The 27,135-nt window shown below is 46.0% G+C and overlaps 1 protein-coding gene across 5 annotated transcripts in view; it reads left to right on the top strand.

Moving 5' to 3' along the window:
- The window catches only part of PPP1R13B (protein phosphatase 1 regulatory subunit 13B), a 113,584-nt gene that overhangs the window by 83,370 nt on the left and 3,079 nt on the right, over window positions 1-27,135 (top strand). For all 5 annotated transcript variants that reach the window (XM_055361674.2, XM_004055747.5, XM_055361677.2 and 2 more), the window contains exons 5-15: window positions 6,273-6,374; window positions 9,752-9,926; window positions 10,797-10,993; window positions 14,077-14,217; window positions 17,401-17,581; window positions 21,124-21,293; window positions 21,656-22,157; window positions 23,357-24,126; window positions 24,929-25,066; window positions 25,140-25,273; window positions 26,092-26,258. In XM_055361674.2, the coding sequence (XP_055217649.2) occupies window positions 6,273-6,374; window positions 9,752-9,926; window positions 10,797-10,993; window positions 14,077-14,217; window positions 17,401-17,581; window positions 21,124-21,293; window positions 21,656-22,157; window positions 23,357-24,126; window positions 24,929-25,066; window positions 25,140-25,273; window positions 26,092-26,258 (2,677 nt within the window). The remainder of the gene's footprint in view (window positions 1-6,272; window positions 6,375-9,751; window positions 9,927-10,796; window positions 10,994-14,076; window positions 14,218-17,400; window positions 17,582-21,123; window positions 21,294-21,655; window positions 22,158-23,356; window positions 24,127-24,928; window positions 25,067-25,139; window positions 25,274-26,091; window positions 26,259-27,135) is intronic.

Here is a 27,135-nt window from a genome sequence, read left to right as displayed (position 1 = left end):
GCTAAGAAACAGCCCAAATGTCCATTAACTGGTGAACGGATAAACAAATTGTGGTGTATCCATCTGACTGAATATGATGCAGCATTAAAAAGAAACCACTCAACACAGATGAACCTCAAAAACCTCACAGCAGGTGTAAAAGACTACCTATGGTATGACTTCACTTATATGAAGCGTCCGGAAGAAAGTAAGTCTAGAGACAGACAGCAGATCAGTGGGTGCCTGCAGCTGGGGCCCGGAGGGGAACTTAATGGTGAATGGCACGAGGTAACTTTTGGAGGCAGATGGAAACATTCTAAAACAGAATTGTGGTGATGGTTGCACAACTCTATGTATTTGCTAAAATAACTAAATTTTCCAGTTACAATGGGTGAATTTTAGGATATGTAAATTATGCCTCAATTAACTCTAAAAAAGAAAAACCTATGACTTGAAAAGTTAGGAAAAAATAAAATCTAGGGATAGGGCTGAAAGTTACACTCAGAATGAATATGTGGCTTTAAATTCTTTTATGATTAAAAAGCAAACTAAAAATAAGTGAACTCTCTACTCAATAAATGAGGAAAAGGTTGAAATAAAAGACGTAAGATAATTAAAGATAAAAGTGCAGATGAATAATATTGAACACAAACAGAACAGTCAAAAGAATAAATGAACTTATAAGGAGACATAACCTCCACTGATAAGGAAGAGATTAAAAGGTCCATTAAACAATGACCATGTACTAGTTAACAGATACCCCTTTCTAAATGGACCCACTGTGGTAAGAAGCTACAGATGTTTCATAGAGAAAAGCAACAGGCCCACTGAGTTCCAAGTCAACCTTTCAACCCTATTTCATGGACACATTCCACATTTTATTGTTTCTGAAATCCGGGTCCATCTCATCCCTGTCATAAGGTGGCAGTGTGAGGGAGCTGCGGGAAAAGCTGCTGCAGGCCACCCCAGGAACCTTCACAAAGTGCTGGTGACAGCGAATCTTTTAAGGATGGTAGTTTTTGAAGTTCTCTTTTATTGCTTGCACTAAACCTTGAAGAATTTTGCCGTTTGTCTGAGAGACTGGTACTTTTATTTAGCAGATACTGTAGACGGGGACAGCAACAAGGCTGTTTGTCCTGATGGAAATTTGCTCTGATTCTACTTTGTCTTGTCCTTCTTTTGAACTTTTTCCACTCTTCCCTGCTTTTGGTGATTCTTTCTCCTTCCTGTTTTTATTCAGCATGACTGGAGTGGGCGGCCGCCGCCACCACCTGCCCCCGCAGCAGCAGCGCCTCCACCCCCATCCGTCTCACCCCCACGGCCACCGCCGACACCCAGGGACTGAGTCGTTCTCTTGCTCTTGGTTCCCATTTTTCAGGCTTCCAGAGGCTGCAGCAGTGGCTGCCTATTCCAAATAATATTATGGTGACATTCTTTTTTTTTTTTTTTATACTTTAAGTTTTAGGGTACATGTGCACAACATGCAGGTTTGTTACGTATGTATACATGTGCCATGTTGGTGTGCTGCACTCATTAACTCGTCATTTAACATTAGGTATATCTCCTAATGCTGTCCCTCTCCCCCACCCCACCCCACAACAGGCCCCGATGTGAGATGTTCTTGTCTATTATAACCATAATGAAGTAATTTGGCTGAATATTAAAATCAGCATATCAAGATTAGGGACATCTGAAGTGACCCATTTGCCAGTAGATGTTTAATTGCTGACAAAATCCACTAGTCTTTTCTGTTAACTGATTTTGTAATCACAAAGGAATGTATGTTAGGCATTGAAGGAAAAAGCACCATTCATAGTTAAACCTCCATCGTTTACGCTGTAGCTTAGCTCCTTTAAACATACACATGTTCTCTCTCTTCTCTGGGTTATGATGATGCTGTTTGGGGAGATTGCACTGTGACTGAACTTATAATAAAAATAAAGTTATAGGACGGGAAAGCAACTTCAGGGTGACAAAAGCTAAACAAGAGAGCACTTCAGAGCAGGTAGAGCCAGCACATGTGCACCACAAAACAGGCGTCGGAGATGCTCCCCTGCCTCTGAGGCACTTGGCATATGTATGCCAAGCAAAAGCAGAATATTTTGGGTTTATCCAAGCATGACACAAAATTCAAATCTGTACCAGAGTCTGTTCTCTGACTAGGAACAATTGGGTTGACTAAATTAGTATGTATATTTGCCTGAAATTGTAATGTCAAAATACCACTCCTTATAGAGCATTATTTAGTGTTTCTTTTTTTTTTCTTTTTCTTTTTTTTTTTTTTGAGATGGAGTCTTGCTCTGTTGCCCAGGCTGGAGTGCAGTGGCATGGTCTTGGCTCACTGCAACTTCCGCCTCCTGGGTTCAAGCAATTATCCTGCCTCAGCCTCCCGAGTAGCTGGGATTACAGGCACCTGCCACCATGCCCGGCTAATTTTTTGTATTTTTAGTAGAGACAGCGTTTCACCATGTTGGCCAGGCTGGTCTTGAACTCCTGACCTCGTGATCCGCCCACCTTGGCCTCCCAAAGCGCTGGGATTACAGGTGTGAGCCACAGCGCCCGGCCTATGTAGTGCTTCTAGGTGAAAGATTAATTATACGAAAAAAAAAATGGCATAGTTTTTCAAGAACTGCAATAATGAAGAGTCATTAACTGGACAGGTATTGGATAAGGTATGTAATATGATGAATTCCTCTGTTCATAGGTAAAATTGTAGTCTTTACTACTTTTTGGCACATAGCAAAATTCTTTCTTTTTTTTTTTTTTTATATAGGGTCTTGCTCTGTTCCCTAGGCTGGAGTGCAGTGGTGCAGTCACAGCTCACTGCATTCTCAACCCCCCAGGCTCAAGCGTTCCTTCCACCTCATCCTCCCAAGTAACTGGGACTACAGGTGCCCGCCACCATTCCTGGCTAATTTTTGTGTATTTTGTAGAGATGAGGTTCACCGTGTTGTCCAGGCTGGTCTGAAACTCATGAACTGGGATTATAGCCGTGAGCCATCATGCCTGGCCACATATTAGCAAAATATTTCAATAGTACATTAAATAGAATGTAAGACTAGCCTTATTACTAATATTTGGAGAGACAAATATTTTGTTTATAAAAATTTTGTAAGCTAGCTAATGAAGTCTCTTATTTCTGCAAGTAGATTTGTGGAAGTTTGGAGAAAGAAGGCAGTGATATGATCAGATAAGTGATAATAAAAACTATTTCCCTCTGCTCATGCTGGGGTTGGGGTGGGAGGCTAGCTAGACCTGAGCAGGGGTGGGCCGTGTTTATTGTGGAAAACAAGTGATGTTGCCGTGAGGCTGGAGAGTGAGCTGGGTTCATGAGGAGCAGAAACAGTGTTCCTGGAACCCAGAGTTCAGGTAGTGAACATCGGTGTTGGAGGAGATCTGGATCCCTGGGGCCACAGGTGGTAGTCCCTGCCGAAGGGATCATCGGAGCAGGTTTAAGGCTGGTGGGATGTTTCCTTTTTGGGGGTCCCGTATTTGTAGGCACCTGCCTGACTGTTGCTGAGAAAACTTTTCTGCTAATTTAACTTAGTTGTTGGAAGTGGCTTGTGCACCGTGTGACCTGGAGCTGAACTCATCCGACAACTCTACCATAATTAGGGACCTTGAATTGCCTGAGGGAACAGGGTTTGACTTCTTCTTATTAGATGCAATCAATGAAGAGAAATAGGGAAGAATTAGATAATAGGTTTGTTTGAATAAATTGAGTTTGTATAAAAAATTTAAAATTGTAAATAGGGATAGTTTGCATATAATACAGTGATAGGCCTATTATTAAAAAATCCAGTTTGCATTGAAGGGTTTTCATTTTCTTTGAAATTGTGGAAAAAGTGCTTCTTTTTTCCCAAATTTTCACATCGCACAGTTACTAAAATTGTTACGTATTTGTTGACTTACAGGTTTATGGTAGCTTATGTTTTTATAACCCATTTAAATACAATTAAATCACACAGGCATATTCACTTTGAAATAATTCATTCAGCTGTACATAATGATTTATTACACCTTTCTATATGTAAGATCTTCCATAAAATTTCATTACATTATAAGTTGATATATAAGATACAATGAATTACCTATGACAAGATGGCATATCTTAATTTTGTACTTGGAAAAACACATGCAACATAAAGAGTATAAATGTATGTATTGGCAAATAAAATACTTTTTGGTTTAGGTAAGTAAAATATTTTAATAAGCTCTATCTTATTCATAGATATAAACATCAGAACACCAGACAGTTAAATTTCTCTTCTATCCTCTTTTCATTGTTTTGTGAAGCCTTTGGTGGGGGAGACCAGAAAGGTAGTTTTTGATTTGTTTTTTTTTTTTTCTTCAAGTTGTGAAATTATAAAATTAATGTTAATTGAAAGATTTGTTGAATAGACATAGTTTTACTCTAGTCAAAAAGTGTTTAAGTCTGGGCACAGTGGCTTACACCTGTAATCCCAGCGCTTTGGGAGGCCTAGGTGGGAGGATCATTTGAGCCCAGGAGATTGAGGCCAGCACAGGCAACATGGTGAGACCCCTGCCTCTACAAAAAATTTTAAAAATCAGCCAGGCATGGTGGCTTGTGCCTGTAGTCCTAGCTAGGCGAGAGGATAGCTTAAGGCTGCAGTGATTGCACCACTGTACCCCAGCCTGGGTGTCAGAGTGAGATTCAGTCTCTAAATTAAAAAAAAAAAAAAAAAAAAAAAAATCTTGTACCGTATTGCTTTTTCAGGATTTTTAGATAAACAGAATGGTGGTTCCAGTTAAGACTGTTAAATCCAGCCGGGCGCGGTGGCTCATGCCTGTAATCCCAGCACTTTGGGAGGCCAAGGCAGGCAGATCACGAGGTCAGGAGTTCAAGACCAGCCTGGCCAATATGGTGAAACCCTGTCCCTACTAAAAATAACAAAAATTAGCCGGGTGTGGTGGTGGGCACCTGTAGTCCCAGCTATTCGGGAGACTGAGGCAGGAGAATTGCTTGAGCCCAGGAGGCGGAGGTTGCAGTGAGCCAAGATCGCACCACTGCACTCCAGCCTAGGTGACAGAGCGAGACTCCGTCTCAAGAAGAAGAAAAAAAAAAGACTGTTAAATCCTGATCCCATGTTTCAAGAGTCAAGAATGTGCTCAAACATCATAAAAGTTTGGGAAGACATGGAGCTGGAGGAACAGGAACTGTAACTGACTATTAAGAATTATAAGAGGTTTAAGGGTGGCAGAAGGTGAAGGTATCCTAAGAGTATATATGAACCTAGAAGTAGAACGTGGGAGCTTGAGGAGGAACTATGTGGCCTCCCTGCTCAGAACTGAAGGGTTTAGAGATGGGCTTGTGAGAGTGGAGCTCTAGGGCTTTAATGAGCTGCGTACCTCTAGGCATGCTCCTTCCCCTCACCCCCATAGCTCCTCACCCAGAGTGGGGGCTCACATAACCCCCACAACCCCATGCAGATTTGTTTTGAAGAGCATATGGCACAATGCTCATAGCATGTCTGTCACAGTACACAGTGCACGTGGTGTGGGCTTAGTAAGTAATGAACTATGAGTAACAGTCGAGAACATGGACTCTGTGTCTCTGCTCTGCCTCACAAGCTGACTGCCCTGTGCTTGTTTTCTTATCTGTAAAACGGGGATGTAACAGTACCCACCTCATTGGTCATTCTGAGGCCGAAATGGGTCATATATGTAAAGTGTTTAGTTCAGGGCATCATTGACAGAGATTGGAGAATGGAGAAACAGCCAACTGCATTCCTCTAGATGTTACTTTGCATGTTGATTTCACATATGTAATTCTCTCGGATGATGTGTTCTTCATGTAAGTCATGCATATGGTGTTTTTAGTGAGTTATTCATATATTAGAACTTGTTACGTATTTTCATTTCCTGAGATCAGGTGATAGTGAGATGACATTTGTTCTTAGGCGTTACCTGCATATTTATATTTTTGGTTGTGTATCCTTAAACATTTGACAGCCCCATTTGCTCAAATATACCTACTAAATTGTCATTCCAGAAGGAGGAATGTCACTCATAATACACATTTGCAAATGTTTGCTTAAACTTGAGCCCTTACTAAATACAGTATCTGATGTTTATGCATTAGAAAAACAGTTATTTATATTTCATAAAAGCAGTCAACAATTAGGAAAAGTTCTTACAAGAAAATAAACAAGTTGGTACTCTCCTCACTTCTAGGGATCCTATCTAAAGTCCTGATATGTGTGAGTTTTGACACTAGAGAAAGACAATTATGCAGATAAACTTATGTTCCAAAATAAGTGCTTTTTGTTTAGGTTGGGAATCCACGTGTTGAACTTACCCTCTCAGAGCTCCAAGATATGGCAGCTAGGCAACAGCAGCAGATTGAAAATCAGCAGCAGATGTTGGTTGCCAAGGTAAGTTATAAAAAGAGGTATTGAAACATTGTTCAAAAAGTACCTTCTTTAACCATCATTTTAGACTGGGGTTAATATATTCTTGGGTAACGCTTATAAAATAGGACCATGCCATAGGAGTGCTAAATGCAGTCTTTCTCTCTTTGTTATCACTTCCATAATAATATATGCATACTGTAGTTTCTGGAAGTTGGGAAGCTATCAGAACAAGAGCATCTCACCTTTGACACATACAATAGACACCCCAAACAGGAAACTGATGACCTTATTAAAATCATAGATAAAATTTGGAAAGGGGCCAGGCACAGTGGCTCCTGCCTGTAATCCCAGCACTCTGGGAGGCCAAGGCAGGAGGATTGCTGGAGCCCAGGAGTTCAGGACCAGCCTGGGAAACATAGTGAGACCCTGTCTCTACAAAAAGTAAAAATTAGCCAGGCATGGTGGCATGTGGCTGTGGTCCCAGCTACGTGGGAGGTTAAGGCAGGAGGATCACTTGAGCCCAGGAGTTGGTTGCAGTGAGCCAAGATCATGCCACTGATTCCAGCCTGGGTGACAGAGTAAGTGAGACCCTGTATTAAAAAGTAAAAAAGGCTGGGTGCAGTGGCTCACTCCTGTAATCCCAGCACTTTGGGAGGCCAAGGCGGGCGGCTTACAAGGTCAGGAGATCGAGGCCATCCTGGCTAACATGGTGAAACTCCGTCTCTACTAAAAATATTTTTAAAAATTACCGAGGCATGGTGGCGGGCGCCTGTAGTCCCAGCTACTCGGGAGCCTGAGGCAGGAGAATGGTGTGAACCCAGGAGGCAGAGCTTGCAGTGAGCCGAGATTGTGCCACTGCACTCCAGCCTGAGCAACAGAGCGAGACTCCATCTCAAAAGAAAAAAAAACAAAGAAATCGGGAAGAAAGGGTGCTTTTGTTATCTCCTTTTGCCTCTGGGTATGTTCTTGGCTATGTCGTTGGTATTAGTGTTCAAGAAGAAAGCAGCAATCCGTGATGAAAACACTGATCAGGGCCACGAAGACAATGACAGGTGGTTAATGGGGCTTCCCAATGTGCTACTCTAGGCTGGACTTGTTTGGTTTATTACAGTGCGGGGTATAAATAATGCTTATTATATATACTGAGTTCTACACTGGTTATTGAAACTCGAATCTTCCTAAGTAATGGTTTAGTCATATTTAATTGAAACATCAGATGTATCACACATGCCTGCTGGAAATGATTCATGTTGTAAATGATCTTAAAATATTCCGAAACTGGCCGGGCGTGGTGGCTTATAACTGTAATCCCAGCACTTTGGGAGGCTGAGGCAGGTGGATCATCTGAGGTCAGGAGTTCGAGACCAGCCTGGCCAACATGGTGATATCCTGTCTATACTAAAAATACAAAAATTAGCCAGATGTAGTGGCTAACGCCTGTAATCCCAGCCACTCAGGCTGAGCAGGAGAATCGCTTGAAGCCGGGCGGTGGAGGTTGCAGTGAGCTGAGATCACGCCATTGCACTGCAGCCTGGGTGACAGAGCAAGACTCTGTCTCAAAATGAAAAAAAAAAAAGAAAAAAAAATTCCAAACTGGCTTTAAAGATAACATTTAAACATTACCAACTAGGTTCTTATTGCTTTCTTCTGTAGAGAGATTTTCTTTATGACTAAAATGTCCAATCTGATTTTTTAAAATTTATTGAATGACTGTATACTTCATTGTACTATCCACTTTTATGTAAATAATAATTTGGGTTGGACTTGTTTTAAAAAGTTGTCTCAATATTTATTGGATTTATGAGAAAATGATTAAAAGTTAAGTTCAATTGGAAAGTACTTTATCCCATTGATAAGATTTCTAAGATAAAATATACATAGTATTATGTCATTGTAAAAATTTTCTAATTCTGCTTTTTATTTTTTTCCAAATATTGATCCAAGAGTATTGCTGTTCAAAATAGTTGTAGATATTTTCAGTAATGTAAATCACAAGTTAATGCTACATCTTAAATATTTAAGCACATATTGTTTTACCTTAGAGTGTAGTATGTAGTGCCTTCATAATCACCCCTTAAACCTGTCCCTATGTAGGTACATTTTATGCATACATATGGGATCATGAATACTTAATGTTGACTCTTTAAGGTATGTTTTCACATTAATAGGGAAAACCCTATTGAAGAATATTGCATATATTGTTATTTTTAGATTGTTCTGGTATTGTTTGACTCTAAAATGTTTCCTTATTGAAGAAAATAATCCTGAAGAAGCAGACACTTCCTTGATTGTTCAGTATCACAACAAATTGAAGATTTATCTCCTTACTGATCACCTTTATCTCTTTTCAGTGTAAAATTCTCTGCTGGTCAGTGTTCATTTCCTTTAGGAAATGAATTAGATTCTTGGAAGCCACTTTGTAGCAGCAGGAAAGTAAGGCTCACTGGAACATCACGGATGTGATAGAGTGAAGAGGAGACTGTGTTAGTGCATGTTCTCCTGCTGGAAGGTTTTCTGCAGAAGCGCTTATATTAACTGGTGTAGATGAGTGTACATGAGAAAACCCTCTCACCGGGCGTGGTGGCTCACGCCTGTAATCCCAGCACTTTGGGAGGCTGAGGCGGGTGGATCACGAGGTCAGGAGATCGAGACCATCCTGGCTAACACAGTGAAACCCTGTCTCTACTAAAAAAATACAAAAAAATTAGCTGGGCATGGTGGTGGGCGCCTGTAGTCCCAGCTACTCGGTAGGCTGAGTCAGGAGAATGGTGTGAACCTGGGAGGCAGAGCTTGCAGTGAGCCGAGATCATGCCACTGCACTCCAGCCTGGGCGACAGAGCGAGACTCCGTCTCAAAAGAAAAAAAAAAGAAGAAAAAGAACCCTCTCTCTTAAAAATCCTCCAGCTCTTACTATTTCATACTTAGGTACGCCCAGTAATTTCAGTTTTGTATGGTCTGATATAAGATTCCTCTAGTGTTTTAGTATTCTTTAAGATGAGTGATACTGTAGAATACTCTCACATTTTTCTTTTTGAGTATATAAAAGTAATCATAAGTTTTGATTTTCTTTTTTTTTTTTTTGAGACTGAGTCTCACTCTGGCACCCAGGCTGGAGTGCAATGGCATGATCTCAGCTCACGGCAACCTCCATCTCCTGGTTTCAAGCGATTCTTCTGCCTCAGCCTCCCAAGTAGCTGGGACTACAGGCGCACACCACGCCCAGTTACTTTGTGTATTTTTAGTAGAGACAAGATTTCACCATGTTGGCCAGGCTGGTCTCGAACTCCTGACCTCAGGTGATCCACCTACCTCAGCCTCTCAAAGTGCTGGAATTACAGATGTGAGCCACGGCGCCCAGCCTTCAATTTTCAAAGTTACATTTTTCTTTCTTTTGTTAGGAACAGCGTTTACATTTTCTAAAGCAACAGGAGCGCCGTCAGCAGCAGTCTATTTCTGAAAATGAAAAGCTTCAGAAATTGAAAGAACGAGTTGAAGCCCAGGAGAACAAGCTGAAGAAAATTCGTGCCATGAGAGGACAAGTCGACTACAGCAAAATCATGAACGGCAATCTGTGTACGTGCCTGCAACACCCCCTCAACACCAGTCTCACCAGGCCCAGATCCAGTGAAACATAGTCTAACTGCCTGACAGTTGAGTCACAAATTCACAGGACTAAATAGCAAGTGTGCTCAAGTTTTGCTCTGTTATTTGCATCTAAAAGGATGGGTGGGTTAGGTTAAGTGATCTTAAAATTGTGTAGTCCCAGCTACTTGAGAGGCTGAGGTGGGAGGATTGCTTGAGCCTGGGAGGTCAAGGCTGCAGTAAGCCATGATCCGGCCAGTGCTCCCCAGCCTGAATGACAGTGAGACCCTGTCTCAAAAATAATAAAAAGATCTCTTGCGGCCCTCAGACGCAGTAGAAAGATCCTCTTGTTACACTGGTACCAGCGGCCCTTTGGATTAGGGTGGGGCGCTCCAAGACTTATTCATTCAGAGGGTCTGTTTTTCTTGAATAACTTAACTTGTATCCATGCATTAAGATAAGTTATGCTGATGCTCACTTTTTTCTGTATGAACTCTTATTTTATTCATTGGTTTAGTCTGTGCCTACTTTAAGTCACAGTGATGCACGAGAGAGGCTTGGATGGCCCTGCCTTCACAAAACCTTTGGTCTCAGAGATTTCTAAGTCACTTGAACAAACTAGCTTATGGACTGATTACCCTAAAGAATAGTCGGGAATTAATGCAAATATAATTGTTTGCTTTATGAGTAATCAGATACATGTGTCCCAAAGGCTTTTTGAAGTGTGTTGTGGATTCTGCATATCACAGCCTTCTCCAAGGTCTGGCACTAAATGATACTAGAATTAAGTTCCATGTATAGAAATGAAAAAAAAAAGGATCAACTAAATGTTTTATTCTTTTCTTGTGTGGGCAATTATAGCTGCTGAAATAGAAAGGTTCAGTGCCATGTTCCAGGAGAAGAAGCAGGAAGTACAGACTGCAATTTTAAGGGTTGATCAGCTTAGTCAGCAATTGGAAGATTTAAAGAAAGGAAAACTGAATGGGTTCCAGTCTTACAATGGCAAATTGACAGGACCAGCGGCGGTGGAGTTAAAAAGACTGTACCAAGAACTACAGGTAACTCCTGAGTCTGGCAATGGTTGTATTAAAACGTTCTCATCTTTCTATTTTTCATTAGCATGGGTTGGAAACCTTAGAAAGTGGAAACAAATTAGTAGATTCTAATTTAATAGTAGGCACAAGATATATTCAGTACAAAATAATTTTTTAAATGACTTGGGATAGGCCGGGTGCGATAGCTCACGCCTATAATCCCAGCACTTTGGGAAGCTGAGGCGGGCAGATGACAAGATCAGGAGTTTGAGAGCAGCCTGGCCAATATGGTGAAACCCCGTCTCTACTAAAAATAGAAAAATTAGCTGGGCGTGGTGGTGCGTGCCTGTAGTCTCAGCCACTCGGGAGGCTGAGGCAGAAGAATCACTTGAACCCGGGAGGCAGAGGCTGCAGTAAGCCAAGATTGCGCCACTGCGCTCCAGCCTGGGTGATAGAGTGAGACTCTGTCTCAAAAAAAAAAAAAAAAAAGGATATAATTCACACAGCGTACAGTTCATCCATTTCAAGGATACAATTCAGTGGCTTCAGTACCTTCACCGACTTGTCAGTTACATCCACCACCACAGTTAATTTTAGAACATTTTTGTCACCCAAAAAAAAGGCCTGCACCTCTTAGCCATCACCCCACAACCTCCATACCCTCCAGAGCCTGGCAGCCACAGATCTACTTTCTGTCTCTGTAGATTTGCCTATTCTGGACGTTTCATATGAATGGAATCATGCAGTACAGGTTGAGCATCCTTAATCCGATAATCTAAAATGCTTCAAATCTGAAACTTCCTGAGCTCCAGTGTGGCATGCAAAGGAAATACAAGCTCATTGGAGCATTTTGGATTTTGGATTTCCAGATTAGGAAGGATGCTAAACAGGTAAATATAACATAAATATTTAAAAATCTGAATGAATCCAACATCTGAAATGCTCCAGGTCCCCAGCATTTTGGTTGAAGGATATTAACCAAAACACAGCCTGTATGCGGTCCTTTGTGACCGGCTTCTTTCACTTAGGATGTTTTCAGCACAAAATAATTTAATTAGCAGATAATAATCCAGTAAAGAATTAAACTTAGGGTGATATTTTAAGGCCTTTGTGTAAACTCTTTTGATAAGCTAGGTGCCTATTGTTAAATCCTTGTCTTAGCTCAGACTGCTATAACAAAATATCATAGGCTGGATGGCTTAAACTATAGACATTTATTTCCCACCGTTCTGGAGGCTGGAAGTCCAAGATCAAGGTGCCAGCAAATTCAGTTCCCAGTGAATGTTCACTCCCTGGCTTGCAGAGAGCCGCCTTCTCGCTGTGTCCCCACGTAGTGGAGAGAGAGTTGTAGTCTCTCTCCGTGAACTTCATCATGGGGGGCCCCACCCTCATGACCTTGCTTAAACCTAATTACCTCCTAAAGACCCTGCCTCCAGACACCATTACAATGGGGTTAGGGCTTCAACATAGAGATTTTGGGGGACACATTCAGTCCTTAACAATCCTTAAGATTTTCATGTCTCAGAAGTTGTCATTCAGCAGGCGATTTTTCAAGCCAGAAATAGGTCTTGCTGCTTTATTAGCACTTGCTAGAAGAAGTATTATATCATATTATGAAATGAGGGTATTTAACTACATAGAGTAAAATCACTTGTGGTTGCTGTTAAGTTCTTTAACATAAATGCATAGAAGTACTACAGTATTATAAGGTTTCATGACTTCTACATTTTAAGCGATTGTGAAAAGTGCAGGGTTTTAAGGATTTTTTGGTGAAATGCGATGAGTGTAATATAAGGATGTCATTTATTTCCAACTTTTTGGACTGCAATCCAGGTTTTTGTTTGTTTGTTTTTGTTGTTGTTTTGTTTTTCTTTTTTTTTGAGACGGAGTCCAAGGCTGGAGTGCAGTGGCACGATCTCGGCTCACTGCAACCTCTGCCTCCAGGATTCAAGTGATTCTCCTGCCTCAGCCTCCCCAGTAGCTGGGATTACAGGCACCCGCCACCATACCTGGCTAATTTTTGTATTTTTATTAGAGACGGAGTTTCACCATGTTGGCCAGGCTGGTCTCGAACTCCTGACCTTGTGATCTGCCTACCTTGGCCTCCCAAAGTATTGGGATTATAGGCGTGAGCCACCGTGCCCAGCCTGCAACCCAGTTTTTATTGTTGTTTTTTGTTTGTTTGTTTTTTGAGACAGAGTCTGCCTCTGTCACCCAGGCTGGAGTGCAGTGGGGCAATCTCAGCTCACTGCAACCACCGCCTCCTGGTTTCAAGCAATTCTCCTGCCTCAGCCTCCCAAGTAGCTGGGATTATAGGCGCATGCCACCACACGCGGCTAATTTTTGTATTTTTAGTAGAGACAGGGTTTTACCATGTTGGCCAGGCTGGTCTTGAACTCTTGACCTCAGGTGATCCACCCACCTCGGCCTCCCAAAGTGCTGGGATTACAGGCGTGAGCCACCGCACCCGGCCTGCAATCCAGTTTTTAAAAGTACATTTTACGTCCTGTTGAGTATACACATGGAAGTGTGTATGCACTAGTGCTGTGGGCATCCGAAAGTTTAAGACAACTCTTCCTATGGGAAGTACACTCTGATATTTTCTGTTCTGTCCTAGTTCATTTCTGTAAAATGCTGGTTGCAAGCCACTAAAATGATGTAAAGGTGCTTCACTTGGTGACTCAGGCCATCCTTTTTGGTCCTTTTTGAATTTCCTGCTGCCTCCACAGTAAGGTGCATCATGCGGTGGGCTCAGGCCTGAAGCAGCTCCATGGGATGGAGCAGAGCATCCTTTAGTTTCTGAGAGTCCCAAACACCACACTGAGTCTCCTGTAATCATCATTGGCACTAGTCATTTCGTGTGCTTTGAAGAAGATGTAAAGCACATTTCGTGTGCTTTACAGATGTTTGCTCTTTCTTTGTTCCATGAGAACGCTGTCCTGGCTTATCTCTGCTGTACCTGTGAAATATTCCACACAAGGTGGCAGTGCATGCATGTAAATATACATCAGAACTTAATGCTACTTTTTCTTTTTTAATCTCCCTGGCAATGAGAATTTGACTTTTAATTAACGCAAATCATAAAAGTTGTATTTTGTGGTTTGTAGATTCGTAACCAGCTTAACCAGGAACAAAATTCAAAACTTCAGCAGCAGAAGGAACTCTTAAATAAGCGCAACATGGAGGTGGCCATGATGGACAAGCGAATCAGTGAACTGCGTGAACGTCTCTATGGGAAAAAAATTCAGGCATGTGAAAAAGTTTTTGTGAGATAAACTACTAAAGATAGTTTATCCAAGCATTGCCCATCTTCTGTAAGTAGCAGTATGCTCCGCCATCCACCATAACTGATAAAACATAAATAGGCCATAAACCATCAAAAATGACAGAACAAAGTTCCTTCTCCCAGTGACTCATTTATTTCCTGGTGTGTGGAGGCAGAACCATCCTCAGCATGCAGCCTTGCTCTCAGTGTCCTGGCCTTCCTTCCTCCCCATGTGTTTCTGTCTCCTCTTCACTGGGGGATGCTGTTGGCTCTGGAGTCACAGCATCTGTCACGGTCCGCACTCTGCCATTTTAAGCTGTGCCACTTTGAGCAAATTCTTCGACTTGCGTAGCCTCATGTTCTTGCTGTAAAGTGATTTGTCCTACTTGCCCTGTGAGTTGTTGTAAGGATTCTTATAAATAAGCCATGTGGAAGGATTTTGTAAACTCTTGACCAAAATGCTATATAAGGGGTTATGCTTCTAAAAAAATCCTTATTTGATACTGAATTTTAAAGGTAGTAAATACTCATTGAAAAGGTAATACAATAAAATACTCATTGAAAAAATAATACGATAAAATACTCCTTGAATAAGTGCTCATTGAAAAAATGAGTATTTATTAACCTTTGAAATTCAGTATCAAAGATTTTGGACTTTCCAGCATCCACAATCACATGAGTCGATTCCTTAAGATAAATCTCTTAAGTACAGAAATATTTAAGGGAAAATGTGAAAGTCCTTTCCACCCTGTTCTCTAGAGGTGATAGTTGCTAATGGTTCCAGTCTTTTCCCTAATAAAGACACAGAGGTACAGAACTTTAACTGAAAATGGGATTGCAGGAATTACACTAGTCTCACTGCTCACCTTGTCTTTTTCTAACTGCAGCACGGGTGTCTTTCCAGGTCGTTACTTCATTCTGGTTGCACCATCTGAAAGCTATTCCCTGGTCCCAGAGCCTATAACCCGTTTACCACCCTCTGTAGTCAGGCAGGGAGTCCTGAGTCTTGCTGCCGCTCACAGTGCATTGGTGAGCACATGTACCACTGAGCCGCCTGCATGGAGGACGGATGCCTGCACTCTGTCTTTGGCCGGATGTGGCACTCAGTGATTAGGGGAGCAGTGCCTGAATGCAGAGCTGAGTGCATTCTGCCCTCGTGGTAGGAGAATGGAGCACCCGCTCTCCTGACCCACCAGCAAGGACTCCCTTCCCACATCTCCCTTCTGCATATAGTTTGGTGACAGAATAGTGTCCTCTTGTTAGCCTCTGCTGCTCTGAAAGATGCTCTGAGGAGGCAGCACGGGCTTGAAGGCCTTTGCCTAGGGGGAGTGGGTGTGGAGGGTGGTAGACGTAGAAGGGAGCTTCCAGTTCTGTGGATGTCACAGTCTCTCATTTATAAATCTGCCCTTCTTTTAAAAAAACAACACAGTGAGTTTAAAGATCAGTAGTTTATTTGTACAACTTTATGATTTCAGATGTTGGTTTTCCTTTTTCTCAAGATTAACAACAAAGAGGCCATGTGAGAGAGAGGCTGCAAGCACTTTCCCTGTGCTTACGTATGCTCCTCAGTAATGGCGTAGTAGTCAGGGCTCCCCAGAGAAAGAGAACCAGTAGCGTGCGCGCGCACACGTGCGTGCGTGTGTGCGTGTGTGTGTATGTGATTTAAGGAATTGGCTTATGTGATTGTGGACGTTGGCAAGTCCAAAATCTGTGAGGCCGGCCGGCAGCCTGGAGGCCCAGGGGAGATGTTGCAGCTGGAGTCCGAAGGCCAACTCTAGGCAGGATCCCGCTTTCTCAGGGCATCTCTCTGTTTCTCTTAAGGTATTCCACTGATTGGATGGGGCCCACCCACCTTCTAGAGGGTCATCTGCTTTACTCAAATCTACCAATTTGAAAGTTAATCTCATCCAGATTGCAGACTATTGTTCTAAGTGAAGTAACTCAGGAATGGAAAACCAAACGTTGTATGTTCTCACTCATAAGTGGGAGCTAAGCTATGAGGTTGCAAAGGCATAACAATGACACAGTTGACTTTGGGGACTCGGGGAAAGGGTGGGAGGGGAGTGAGGGATAAAAGACTACAAATTGTGTGCAGTGTACACTGCTTGAGTGCACCAAATCTCACAAATCACCACTAAATAACTTACTCATATAACCAAACACCACCTGTTTCCCAATAACTTATGGAAATTAAAAAAAAAAAAAAAGTTAATCTCATCTAGAAAATACCTTTTCAGCAACATGTAGTCTGGTGTTTGGCCAAATATCTGGTTACTGTGACCTAGCCAAGGTGATGTGTAAAGTTATCCATCACAAACAGCTAGATTCATTCCACCTACACTTCAAGGGATCGCCTTGAAGAAGTCAGTATTTTTGCAGAGATGCGTCTCCACCCAAAGGTCCTAGGTACCTTTGAGCAATTGTGAAAGCCATAACCCCTCACCCCGAAATGACCTGTCCTCATGCATATAGAATCTTAAAATCACAGGGGTTATGGATCTAGAGCCTATATTGAGATCTTGATGAGTCAGTAGTTCTCTAGAATCCCTGTTCCAGGCGCCTTTGTTCCTGAGCAGTGTTATGTGAACAGTGTCCTCTGTGTGTGGCTCTGTGTCCTGGCTGAGAAAGGCAGCGCTGCCTTCAGGGAACTGGGCCCATTGCTGGGGGTCAGAGCCTTGCGTGCTCACTGTGCCCCACGTGGCTTAGACAGTACCGGCTACAGCCCTTATCCCGACTCCACGGGTGTGAGCACAGAGGCTGAGTCACCTGCCCGAAGCAGCACAGCGAGTAAGTCACAGAGGGGATTTGAAGCCAGGCTCAGAGCCCAGGATTTGACCAGTGTCTCTGTGCCCACTCAAGGGAGGAAGAGTATCTTGAGTAAGAGGGAAGCCACATGTGGATCACGGGGAAGTTGCTCTGCCCTCACATCAGCTGCTCATGTGTACAGCTCCAGATGGGTGGGTGTTGTCAGAGAATTGCTCATAGGAAGCTACAGTTCCTTCTCCACAGTCTCCCCTTCTAGATGCTGACCTTTCCAGATGACAGGCTTCCTAAAAGCAAACCACTGAGTGAGTGCTTTCTGTCCGAGCTGGCAGTCTCTTCCACTAGGCTTAGGACTTCTTTGAATGTAGGAGAATCTTGACTCTCATTTCTTCCCAATTTGTAGCTGAACCGTGTGAACGGCACGTCATCACCACAGTCCCCTCTGAGCACATCGGGCAGGGTCGCTGCTGTGGGGCCTTATATCCAGGTTCCCAGTGCCGGAAGCTTTCCTGTGCTGGGGGACCCCATAAAGCCCCAGTCTCTCAGTATTGCCTCAAATGCTGCTCATGGAAGATCCAAATCCGGTGAGTAGTCCTGGCCCTCTTCCTGGGGGAGAGTTTGTGAGCAGGGAATGGGGCCTGCGGTGGAGGGGCGGGGGGTGGGGCGGGCTCCTGAGGCTCTGCCCCACACATCATCAGACTCCAGGCTCAGTCTCCCCGTGAGGCACTTGGAGAGCTGTGTTCCCCCGTGGTAACAATCCTAAAAAGAAAACAAGTTATTTTTACTGAACTAGAGGTCTCTACTGTGTGGCTTTTCAAAACACAAATGATTAATTAAAACTCTGATCCATGGGCCGGGTGCGGTGGCTCACGCCTGTAATCCCAGCACTTTGGGAGGCCAAGGCGGGTGGATCACCTGAGGTCAGGAGTTCAAGACCAGCCTGGCCAACATGGTGAAACCCTGTCTTTACTAAAACTACGAAAATTAGCCGGGCGTGGTGGCGTGCACCTGTAATCCCAGCTACTCAGGAGGCTGAGGCAGGAGAATCACTTGAACCTGGGAGGCGGAGGTTGCAGTGAGATCGTGCCACTGTGCTTCAGCCTGGGCAACAAGAGTGAAACTTCATCTCAAAAACAAAACAAAACAAAACAAAAAAAAACCCACGAGTGTCCTCTCTTACTGCAGGTTTATTTACTCTGAGGACACTGAGGCCCGGCATGGATGCCTCACCACAACTCGGCTGCAGCCAGCCAAGTGGAGGGGCTGCCCCTACAAACAGCGCTCTGTCCTCATTGATCAAAGTCCACACATCATTGGTTTGGTCTTGACCTCACAATGGTGCTGTGTGATGGACTTGGACCTCCAGTGTAGTCCATGGGTGGTGCCCCTGCCAAGCAGAGGGCAAGCTGTTCATGGAGAGTCTGTTTCTCAACCAATGCATTAAAAGTGTTGGGGCTTCCTTGCAATAAGACTTTCTTTATGGCTGAGGTTGACACATTTCCCTGAAACACACAGCATCAGGAATCCCTGTCCTGATGTGTTGAAACATTCCTTCATTTATGAAAACAGTACTGTTACTCTCTGGCCATCAGGCCTGTGTTTCGAGCCCCTTTTTCGGGATTGTGGTGGATTTGTGCTCATCTTTGTTTGCTTCATTTTCTCTTGCCTGGCCGCCAGGAGGGACAGCGACACATCTGTTGCCCCCACTGGGGAGCTTGGGTCTTGTTATGAACTCCGAAAAAGAAGAGCATCACCAGCCCTTGTGAGCCACAAGCCCCCACTCAGATCCCTTACGGCCGTGTCTCAGCAGCCACATAAAGTGTGGGGTTGGCATGAACCCCTAACTGCAGGTTGCTCTGCTAAGCTGTTATTTATAGTTTGAACCACCCTGTGGTAGGAGTAGATATTTGTCTGTTTCCAGTGGGAGGTAATTAGCACAGCCAGCTACTTCTCTGCTGACTTCCTTTGAGAAACTCCCCAAGGTGAGAATGTCTCCTGTGTCCCGTCCCTGTTGGTGTCTGCTGTGCTGCCTCAAGGGGTTGCAGCAAGGAGATGCCTTCACGAAGCCCTGGTCCTAGCCTCTGCTGTGGATGAAAGTCATGGACACGGGGAACCTGTGCTCACCTTCAGAGTGGGGGCAGAAGCTCAGCCCAGAGGTGGAGCTGGGCTGTGAAACCTCCTGGCAGGGACTCTAATCCCTTGCTGTTGGCTGTCCTGGTTCTGTGTCACACAGATGGCCACAGTAAACCCAGAGTGACCAGCTCATGGACAGTGTCAGACCTCGACGTCGGGCCTAATTATGGCTCCTCACGGCCCTCTGCAAGCCCATTTGTAAACCGTATGTTGGCTGACAAGCTTAGTGGGAAGCTGCGTCCTCTTTAATATGTACAAAATCACCTGTCACTTGTTTTTCCAAACTGACAAAGGTCTGCTCATCACATCTAGACTTGAAAAAGATGCCGCACAAACATAATTTGTCCCTTTCTTCAACAGACAGGTATGGAGTTTGGGTGGGGCCACATGCACCCTCCCATCCTTAGAAAGGGTGTGACACCAAGGGACAGATGCTGGCGTAGCACGGGTTTTGTTTTGGAGGGTTTTTTGTTTGTTTTTACAAAATTAAGATATTTCTGAGTTTATTATGAGGCTTTTAGTTTTACAATCATACTAAAAGATAATTGTTCCTCTATAAAATGATTTTCCTTCTGTACCTCTTGCCTTCTTCTGAAGAAAGGGGAAAATTGCTTTTTAGTCCCCACTATGGCTGATTTCCATAAAACTTCCTGTTGTTGCTGGGTGGTTTCTGAAGCACCTGGACAGCCACATTCCCTGTGACCCTGAGACCACAGGCCCTGTCCTTGGGGAGGCTGCAGGTTTCTGACCACACATCCTCCAGGCCACATGGAGCAAGATGGCAGTTAGTCCAGGGGCCTTGGAATGCCTCGCCAAGACTCACGGGGCTTGACTAGAGCTGTCTCAGAAGCCGCTGCCTGGAGCCTGCATCATAACTTCACAGCCCAGCAGTGTATGCAGCTGGGGTTGCGGTGCGGCTGCATCGGGTCAGTTTGGCTTAGGAGCAAGCCGTGTGAGGCTGCGGCTGATGGGGCCCTGTGTTGCCCAGGCGCTCAGAGCGCAGCCGGGAAGCTTCCTCGTCACGTGCTATGAGTCCAGAGTTCTGGCTCAGACGTTGTTGTGAGGACCACTGATTTTCCTGCTGCTACTTAGTTATCCCCTCCTGCCTGTGCTGGCAGATGGGATAAGGGAAGGGGATGTGCCGTTCCTGCCAGGAGGGCCTAAAAGAGTCCCTCTGATTTCTGTCTGTCCCATGTTGCTGATGGCGCTGGAAGCGTTGAACACTTTAGTTCAGTTCAGCACCTGTTCCTGTAAAAGAGAACCAGGAGCCTGTGTTATAGTGGACTTCAGGCCACTGTGAAGGTCTTGTGTTACAAGGGGATACTTCTGCACCCTTTTTCAGTTTGGAAAATACTCTGTAAAGAACCTATCATTTCAGTGGCTTTCCTGAAAACTTGGGGTTGATGACTGGCTTTCTAATCACTGCAACAGAATGATAGCCTGCTCCTCCTGCTACGCAAATCAGTGGGAACCTGCATGGGCCTCCCGTGATCATAAGTTACCTTAGAGGGCAGAAGTTTTTATCTCAATAATTAAAGTACTACAGGTCAAACCTATTACGAAGTCAAAAGATAAATCTTTTTTATTGCTCTGTGTAATTGTATTCATAAATAGTGTTTCAAAAGTAAGGGCCAGTGCTTATTTTATTTGGTGGTGCTGATGCAATGGATTTGACCTGTGTTGAAATAGGGCGCAGCCCCAGGCCCGCACCAGTGGAGCCTTGGTTTGGCGTGAGTCTCTGGTAACACTTGAGGCGATTTGGGCGTTGGCAGTGAGCTGCCAGCAGAGCCCATCCCTTGGTCTTGTGCACGGGTCTGTGGGTGCTGGAGGAGATCAGCAGTTGTGCATGTGGCTGGTGGTCGACCACTCGGTTAATGGATCTGCATCAGAATGGGATGTCCCAGTGCTGTTTTTGTTTCTGGCAGAGTGTTATTCTTAGGTTGGTTCAACTACATCGAGAAAAGTTTTACCTAAGTTCTGTGTTCTTTTCAAGCTAATGATGGAAACTGGCCAACATTAAAACAGAATTCTAGCTCTTCAGTGAAACCAGTGCAGGTGGCCGGTGCAGACTGGAAGGATCCGAGCGTGGAGGGGTCTGTCAAGCAGGGCACTGTCTCCAGCCAGCCTGTGCCCTTCTCAGCACTGGGACCCACGGAGAAGCCGGTAGGCCTGTGTCTTTACCACAGAACACAAGCGGGCTCTTCAACAGGGCTCTCTTCTGCCTTAGTACTAAGCTAAAGGGTATGACTTGTCAGGAGGCAAGTTAATCCTGTTATTGTCCAGACAACACCCAAAGTCCTAGAGGGTTACTGGGCCCTAAGAGCCTGAGCAGCCCACGAGTACACACACCTTTCGGTCAGAACTTTTGCAGACAGGCAATGAGCTCAACAGTGTGCCCCAAGTCCTGGTCACAGCCAATTTGACGGATTACAAATTCTACTGTGTATTCTCTTGGGAATGTGGGTGGAAATATTCTCAACTGTTCAAAGGGTGACTTTGTTTTTCTTCTTAACACCTAAACTTAGGGCATCGAGATTGGTAAAGTGCCACCTCCCATCCCGGGTGTAGGCAAGCAGCTGCCTCCAAGCTATGGGACATACCCAAGTCCTACACCTCTGGGTCCTGGGTCGACAAGCTCCCTGGAAAGGAGGAAGGAAGGCAGCTTGCCCAGGCCCAGTGCAGGCCTGCCAAGTCGACAGAGGCCCACCCTGCTGCCCCCCACAGGCAGCACCCCCCAGCCAGGCTCCTCACAACAGATTCAGCAGAGGATTTCCGTACCGCCAAGTCCCACGTACCCGCCAGCAGGACCACCTGCATTTCCAGCTGGGGACAGCAAGCCTGAACTCCCACTGACAGTGGCCATTAGGCCCTTCCTGGCTGATAAAGGGTCAAGGCCACAGTCTCCCAGGAAAGGACCCCAGACAGTGAATTCAAGCTCCATATACTCCATGTACCTCCAGCAAGCCACACCACCTAAGAATTACCAGCCGGCAGCACACAGCGCCTTAAATAAGTCAGTTAAAGCAGGTAGAGTGGGTTTATACTCTCCTTTTCTTGGGGCTAGGAAATTATACTTTCAATTAAGAAAATACTAATGTATTTCTTTACGTTTGGGCCACGTGCTATTTAGGATTAAACTTAATTCTTACATAAAAGTACAGCCTTGGGTGTCAGTGTGAGAAGGGAATGGAAGCTGGAATGCATGGAGGAGGCCGTTTTGCAGATGGCTCACAGTTCTCTGACTTCCTGTCTGAGCAGCCGCCTCCCTGTGCTACTTAGGAAATCCAGCTCCGGGAAGGGTGAGATGTCGAGAATTTCCTTTTTTCCTTCTGTTTCGTGGTAACTTGTGCCAGGAGCTGTCCAGTGAGTAGAGGGTGGCCTTGACCACTGGCCCACCTGGTAGTGGCTGAGCCCGACCCCTGGGCATGGGCAGTTTAAGGAGGGCATTTGCTGCATAGGAGCCTCCCCCATAGCCCAGAGGGGAGGAAAGCCTTGGTTTGGGTTATGGAGCTCAGATGTTCTAAGAAGGCAGCTGAGAGAAGGTAGCTTAGTTCCACACCTACCACAGAGGCTGATGGTGTTTCCGACTCTTATGGGAGGAAGCCGCAGGTCAGGTCTAGGCTAGGGCCTTCTTAGACATTCCTGGGCATTGGCTGCAGCTTCTAGACTCACAGTTGAGGGATTCCTGGATGTGCCTAGTCACTTCCTGCACAGGGACCTCCCAGGTGGTGGTGCAGTGTTCCCTTGTGGGGAGGGTTCTGGCTATGGTGGGAAAGGCTTAGACCATTCTCAAGAGCTCCTGGACCTCCAGGTAAAACCTTCCTGCTCTGAGGAGGCGCGTGTGTCTCCATCATGTGAGTTAGTCCAAGAATCAGATGCATGTTTAGTGGTTTTTGTCTTTTTCCTTGGCCAGAAAACAGGCAGGCTTGTCTGCGGCAGGAAAAGTCGGGTTAGCACCCTATTTTTTTCTTTTGAAAAAGCTCCAGTTCTGGAAACCCAAATGTAAAAACCGACACATTAGAGAGACACTGCACCTTTCAGAAGGAGTCAGTGGAGGCTCTAGGAGGGGGAGGTTTCCTCGGAGATTTGAAATGAGAATTGAAGAACAGCAGCAGATGTATATGTGTGTCTTTGCAGGAGCCTGTCTCTGGTGTAATCGTAGGAGTGTATGACTTAGATCTCTGTAGTGAGGTCGAAATCACCTCTGTCCTTTGTGTCTTCCCCAGTATATGGTAAGCCCGTCTTACCTTCGGGTTCAACATCTCCATCGCCGCTGCCGTTTCTTCACGGGTCGCTGTCCACGGGCACACCACAGCCTCAGCCACCTTCAGAAAGTGCTGAGAAAGAGCCTGAGCAGGATGGCCCCACCGCCCCCGCAGATGGCAGCACCGTGGAGAGCCTGCCACGGCCACTCAGCCCCACCAAGCTCACGCCCATCGTGCATTCGCCACTGCGCTACCAGAGTGATGCGGACCTGGAGGCCCTCCGCAGGAAGCTGGCCAACGCGCCCCGGCCCCTGAAAAAGCGCAGCTCCATCACGGAGCCCGAGGGCCCCGGCGGGCCCAACATCCAGAAGCTGCTGTACCAGCGCTTCAACACCCTGGCCGGTGGCATGGAGGGCACCCCTTTCTACCAGCCCAGCCCCTCCCAGGACTTCATGGGCACCTTGGCCGATGTGGACAATGGAAACACCAATGCCAATGGAAACCTGGAAGAGCTCCCCCCTGCCCAGCCCACAGCCCCACTCCCCGCTGAGCCTGCCCCATCATCAGATGCAAATGATAATGAGTTACCTTCCCCCGAACCAGAGGAGCTCATCTGTCCCCAAACCACCCACCAAACTGCCGAGCCGGCAGAGGACAATAACAACAACGTGGCCACGGTCCCCACCACGGAGCAGATCCCGAGTCCTGTGGCTGAGGCCCCATCTCCAGGGGAAGAGCAGGTCCCTCCAGCACCTCTTCCCCCTGCCAGCCACCCTCCTGCCACCTCCACGGTGGGTGTCATTGCTAGACCAAAGCCTGGCCTTCCTGGTCATTCATGCAACCAGGACCTCTGGGGTCCTTCCCTTGGTCAGGCTGTGCTGGGAGCAGTGGGAACCAAGGATGTCCCTGAGTTTACATCTTGTAGGGAGGACGGACAGTCACACAGACAAATGGGGCATTAAAAAGGCATGACAAATGGGGCTCGGCCACACAAATGCACAGTGTGGCCAAGCCTTTCTCAGACAGCTGGTCAGGGAGCTCCAGAGGCTTTCCTGAGGAAGGGGAGCTGTCGCTGGCACCTGAAGGTCCTGTAGAGAGTTGAGGGAAGAAGGATCTAGACAAAGGCCCTGGGTGGGAGGTCAGTGTTGATGGAGCAGAGAGGGAGCCAGGCGCCATCTCAGGGAACCCTCAGTGGGATTCTCTCCGCTAGGATCTGGTGCCGTAGCAGGAAGAACCCTGTCGCATGTGGGCAGGAACGAGCTGCTGGCTCCCATCAGCTACTTGGCAGTCACACGCCACCCTCCCTCCCACAGAGTCTTCCGAGGAGTGGCCAGAAGCTCAAACACGGCCGTGTCCCTCTGTGCGTGAGCCAGGGCCTCAGGCCTCAGACAGGGCTCTCCCTTGTAGTGAGCAGAGTGGCCCTGGCCCTTATTTGAGGTGGTCACCTGGGTGCTGCCGCTGCTGCCACTCCAGGGCTGCTTCACGGAGCCACTGTCTTTGGGCTTTAGCTCTCACCACTCTTTCCCAGCAGGCGTGGGTCCCTAGACCTTAGTGGGCCACCTGTAACTGGAAAGCGTGCTTCCTTCCCAACAGAGCAAGCGGACCAACTTGAAGAAGCCCAACTCGGAGCGGACGGGGCATGGGCTGAGAGTCCGGTTTAACCCCCTGGCACTGCTCCTAGACGCGTCTCTGGAAGGAGAGTTCGATCTGGTGCAGAGGATCATCTATGAGGTGAGCTGCAGCCGGGGACCAGTGCACGCTGCTGGGGGCCAGGGGATGGGCGCTCACAGGCCGTGTGTCCTAGGTGGAAGATCCCAGCAAGCCCAACGACGAAGGGATCACCCCACTGCACAACGCCGTCTGCGCCGGCCACCATCACATCGTGAAGTTCCTGCTGGATTTTGGTGTCAACGTGAATGCTGCTGATAGTGATGGATGGTGAGGCCCGTAGGAGTGTGGGGTGGACAGATGTACTTTCCCTGCTTTGCATAAGGAAAACATGCGTGTTCTAGACAATCAGGAAGCACGGAAGAGAGAATTAGAGCAAGAACACCCATCATTTCATCTTTGAAAGACAGCTGTTGCCAGGGTTTCCTTGCCTTTTTTTCCAGCCTTTTCTCTTGATGATTTTGTTAAAAACATGGCTGTGGTTATGCTCTTTCTGTGCCTCATCATTAACATTGCAGTCTAAGCATTCTGTGAATCATTCCGTCTTCCCCTTTTCATATGTTCCGGATGAACTATTCACACTCTGTGCTCCGTGTGAAAAGCAGCCTCAGCATCCCCCTGGGTCAGGCATGTAGGTTGTCGCATTGTTCATTCCGTTTGCCTTCGGGAGCTCTGCTGCTGGGCGAGGCGTGTTGGTCTCCTGTGGGGGTTATTTTGAACTTTCAGACAGCTGACATTGTGCTGTATTTGAATCGTGGTAAAATACACATAACATAAAATTTCACATCTTAGCTATTTTTAAATGTGCGTTTCAGTGTGTTATGTACATTCACATCACCATGCAGTGTGGCGTGAACATCTGTGGATTGGCCATTTCCTAACCCATTCCCTGTGCCCCCTTTTCAAAATGTATGTATGGTCTGAAACAATTGGCTCGTGGAAATCCTGCCTTTAAAGAAACAACACTGAGACTTGATGGCACAAAGGCGAACGCCTTCTGCGAGATTCCTTAGAGGGAAATCTCTGAGGGCCACGTCCTACAGGACAGGCAGTGCCAGGCCTGCACCTTCACCCACGCTCTATTCCAGGACGCCGCTGCACTGCGCTGCCTCTTGTAACAGCGTTCACCTCTGCAAACAGCTGGTGGAGAGTGGTGCCGCCATTTTTGCCTCAACCATAAGCGACATTGAAACTGCTGCAGACAAGTGTGAGGAGATGGAGGAAGGCTACATCCAGTGCTCCCAGTTTCTATATGGTACGCAGGGGAGGCCTGGGGCCACCACAGTGGTGCTGTCTGCTGTGGTACTGCCATGGCAACAGTCAGCCGGTGCCAGAGAAGCTTCAGCACAGCTTTCTGTTTGTTTTTTTTTAAGACAGGAGACAAGGTCTCATTCTGTCACCCAGGCTGGAGTGCAAAGTCGCAATCATGGCTCACTGCAGCCTCGACCTCCCGGGCTCAATTGATCCTCCCACTTCAGCCTCCCAAGTAGCTGGGACTACAGGCTTGTCCCACCACAGCCAGCTAATTTTTTGTACTTTTTTTTTTTTTTTTTTTTTGTAGAGACAGTGTTTCGCCATGTTGCCCAGGGTGGTCTCGAACTTCTGGGCTCCAGCGATCTGCCCACTTTCAGCCTCCTAAAGTGCTGGGATCACAGGTGTGAGCCACCATGCCTGGCAGCACAGCATTCTCGAGCTGTTCCACCTTCTTCAGGGGCAGCCAGGATGTCTCACTCGAGTGACGGTCACACTGCCCCTTGTTTTCATTCCTGAAAACATGTTTGAAAGTCCATGTTGTTAGAAGGATTCTGTGCCAGATTCCCAGGAAAACAAAATGACTTGGCTGTGCTTTGCATAGATGTTCTGTACCCTTGCTTCTGGAAGCAGGGCCAGCTCCTTTCCTGGGGTGGCCTGGGGCCCTGGCCATTCCCCAGAAACATTTGATGAATGAGGCTCATGTCCTAATTAAGCTGCTTTAGCCAGGGCCGCATTTTCCAAGAGCTGGAACATCTTCTCTATTCTGAGTATTAAACAGTCAGAAGTCATTTATTCCACACATTACTTGAGAACATACTATGTGCCCTACACTGGACCCTAGGTTTGAACTTATCCATGAAAACAGCCATGTGATGCCC

Source organism: Gorilla gorilla, chromosome 15 (genome assembly GCF_029281585.2).
Source record: "Gorilla gorilla gorilla isolate KB3781 chromosome 15, NHGRI_mGorGor1-v2.1_pri, whole genome shotgun sequence".
In the NCBI taxonomy this organism is placed as follows: Eukaryota; Metazoa; Chordata; class Mammalia; order Primates; family Hominidae; genus Gorilla; species Gorilla gorilla.
This window is presented reverse-complemented; position numbering and strand designations above follow the sequence as displayed.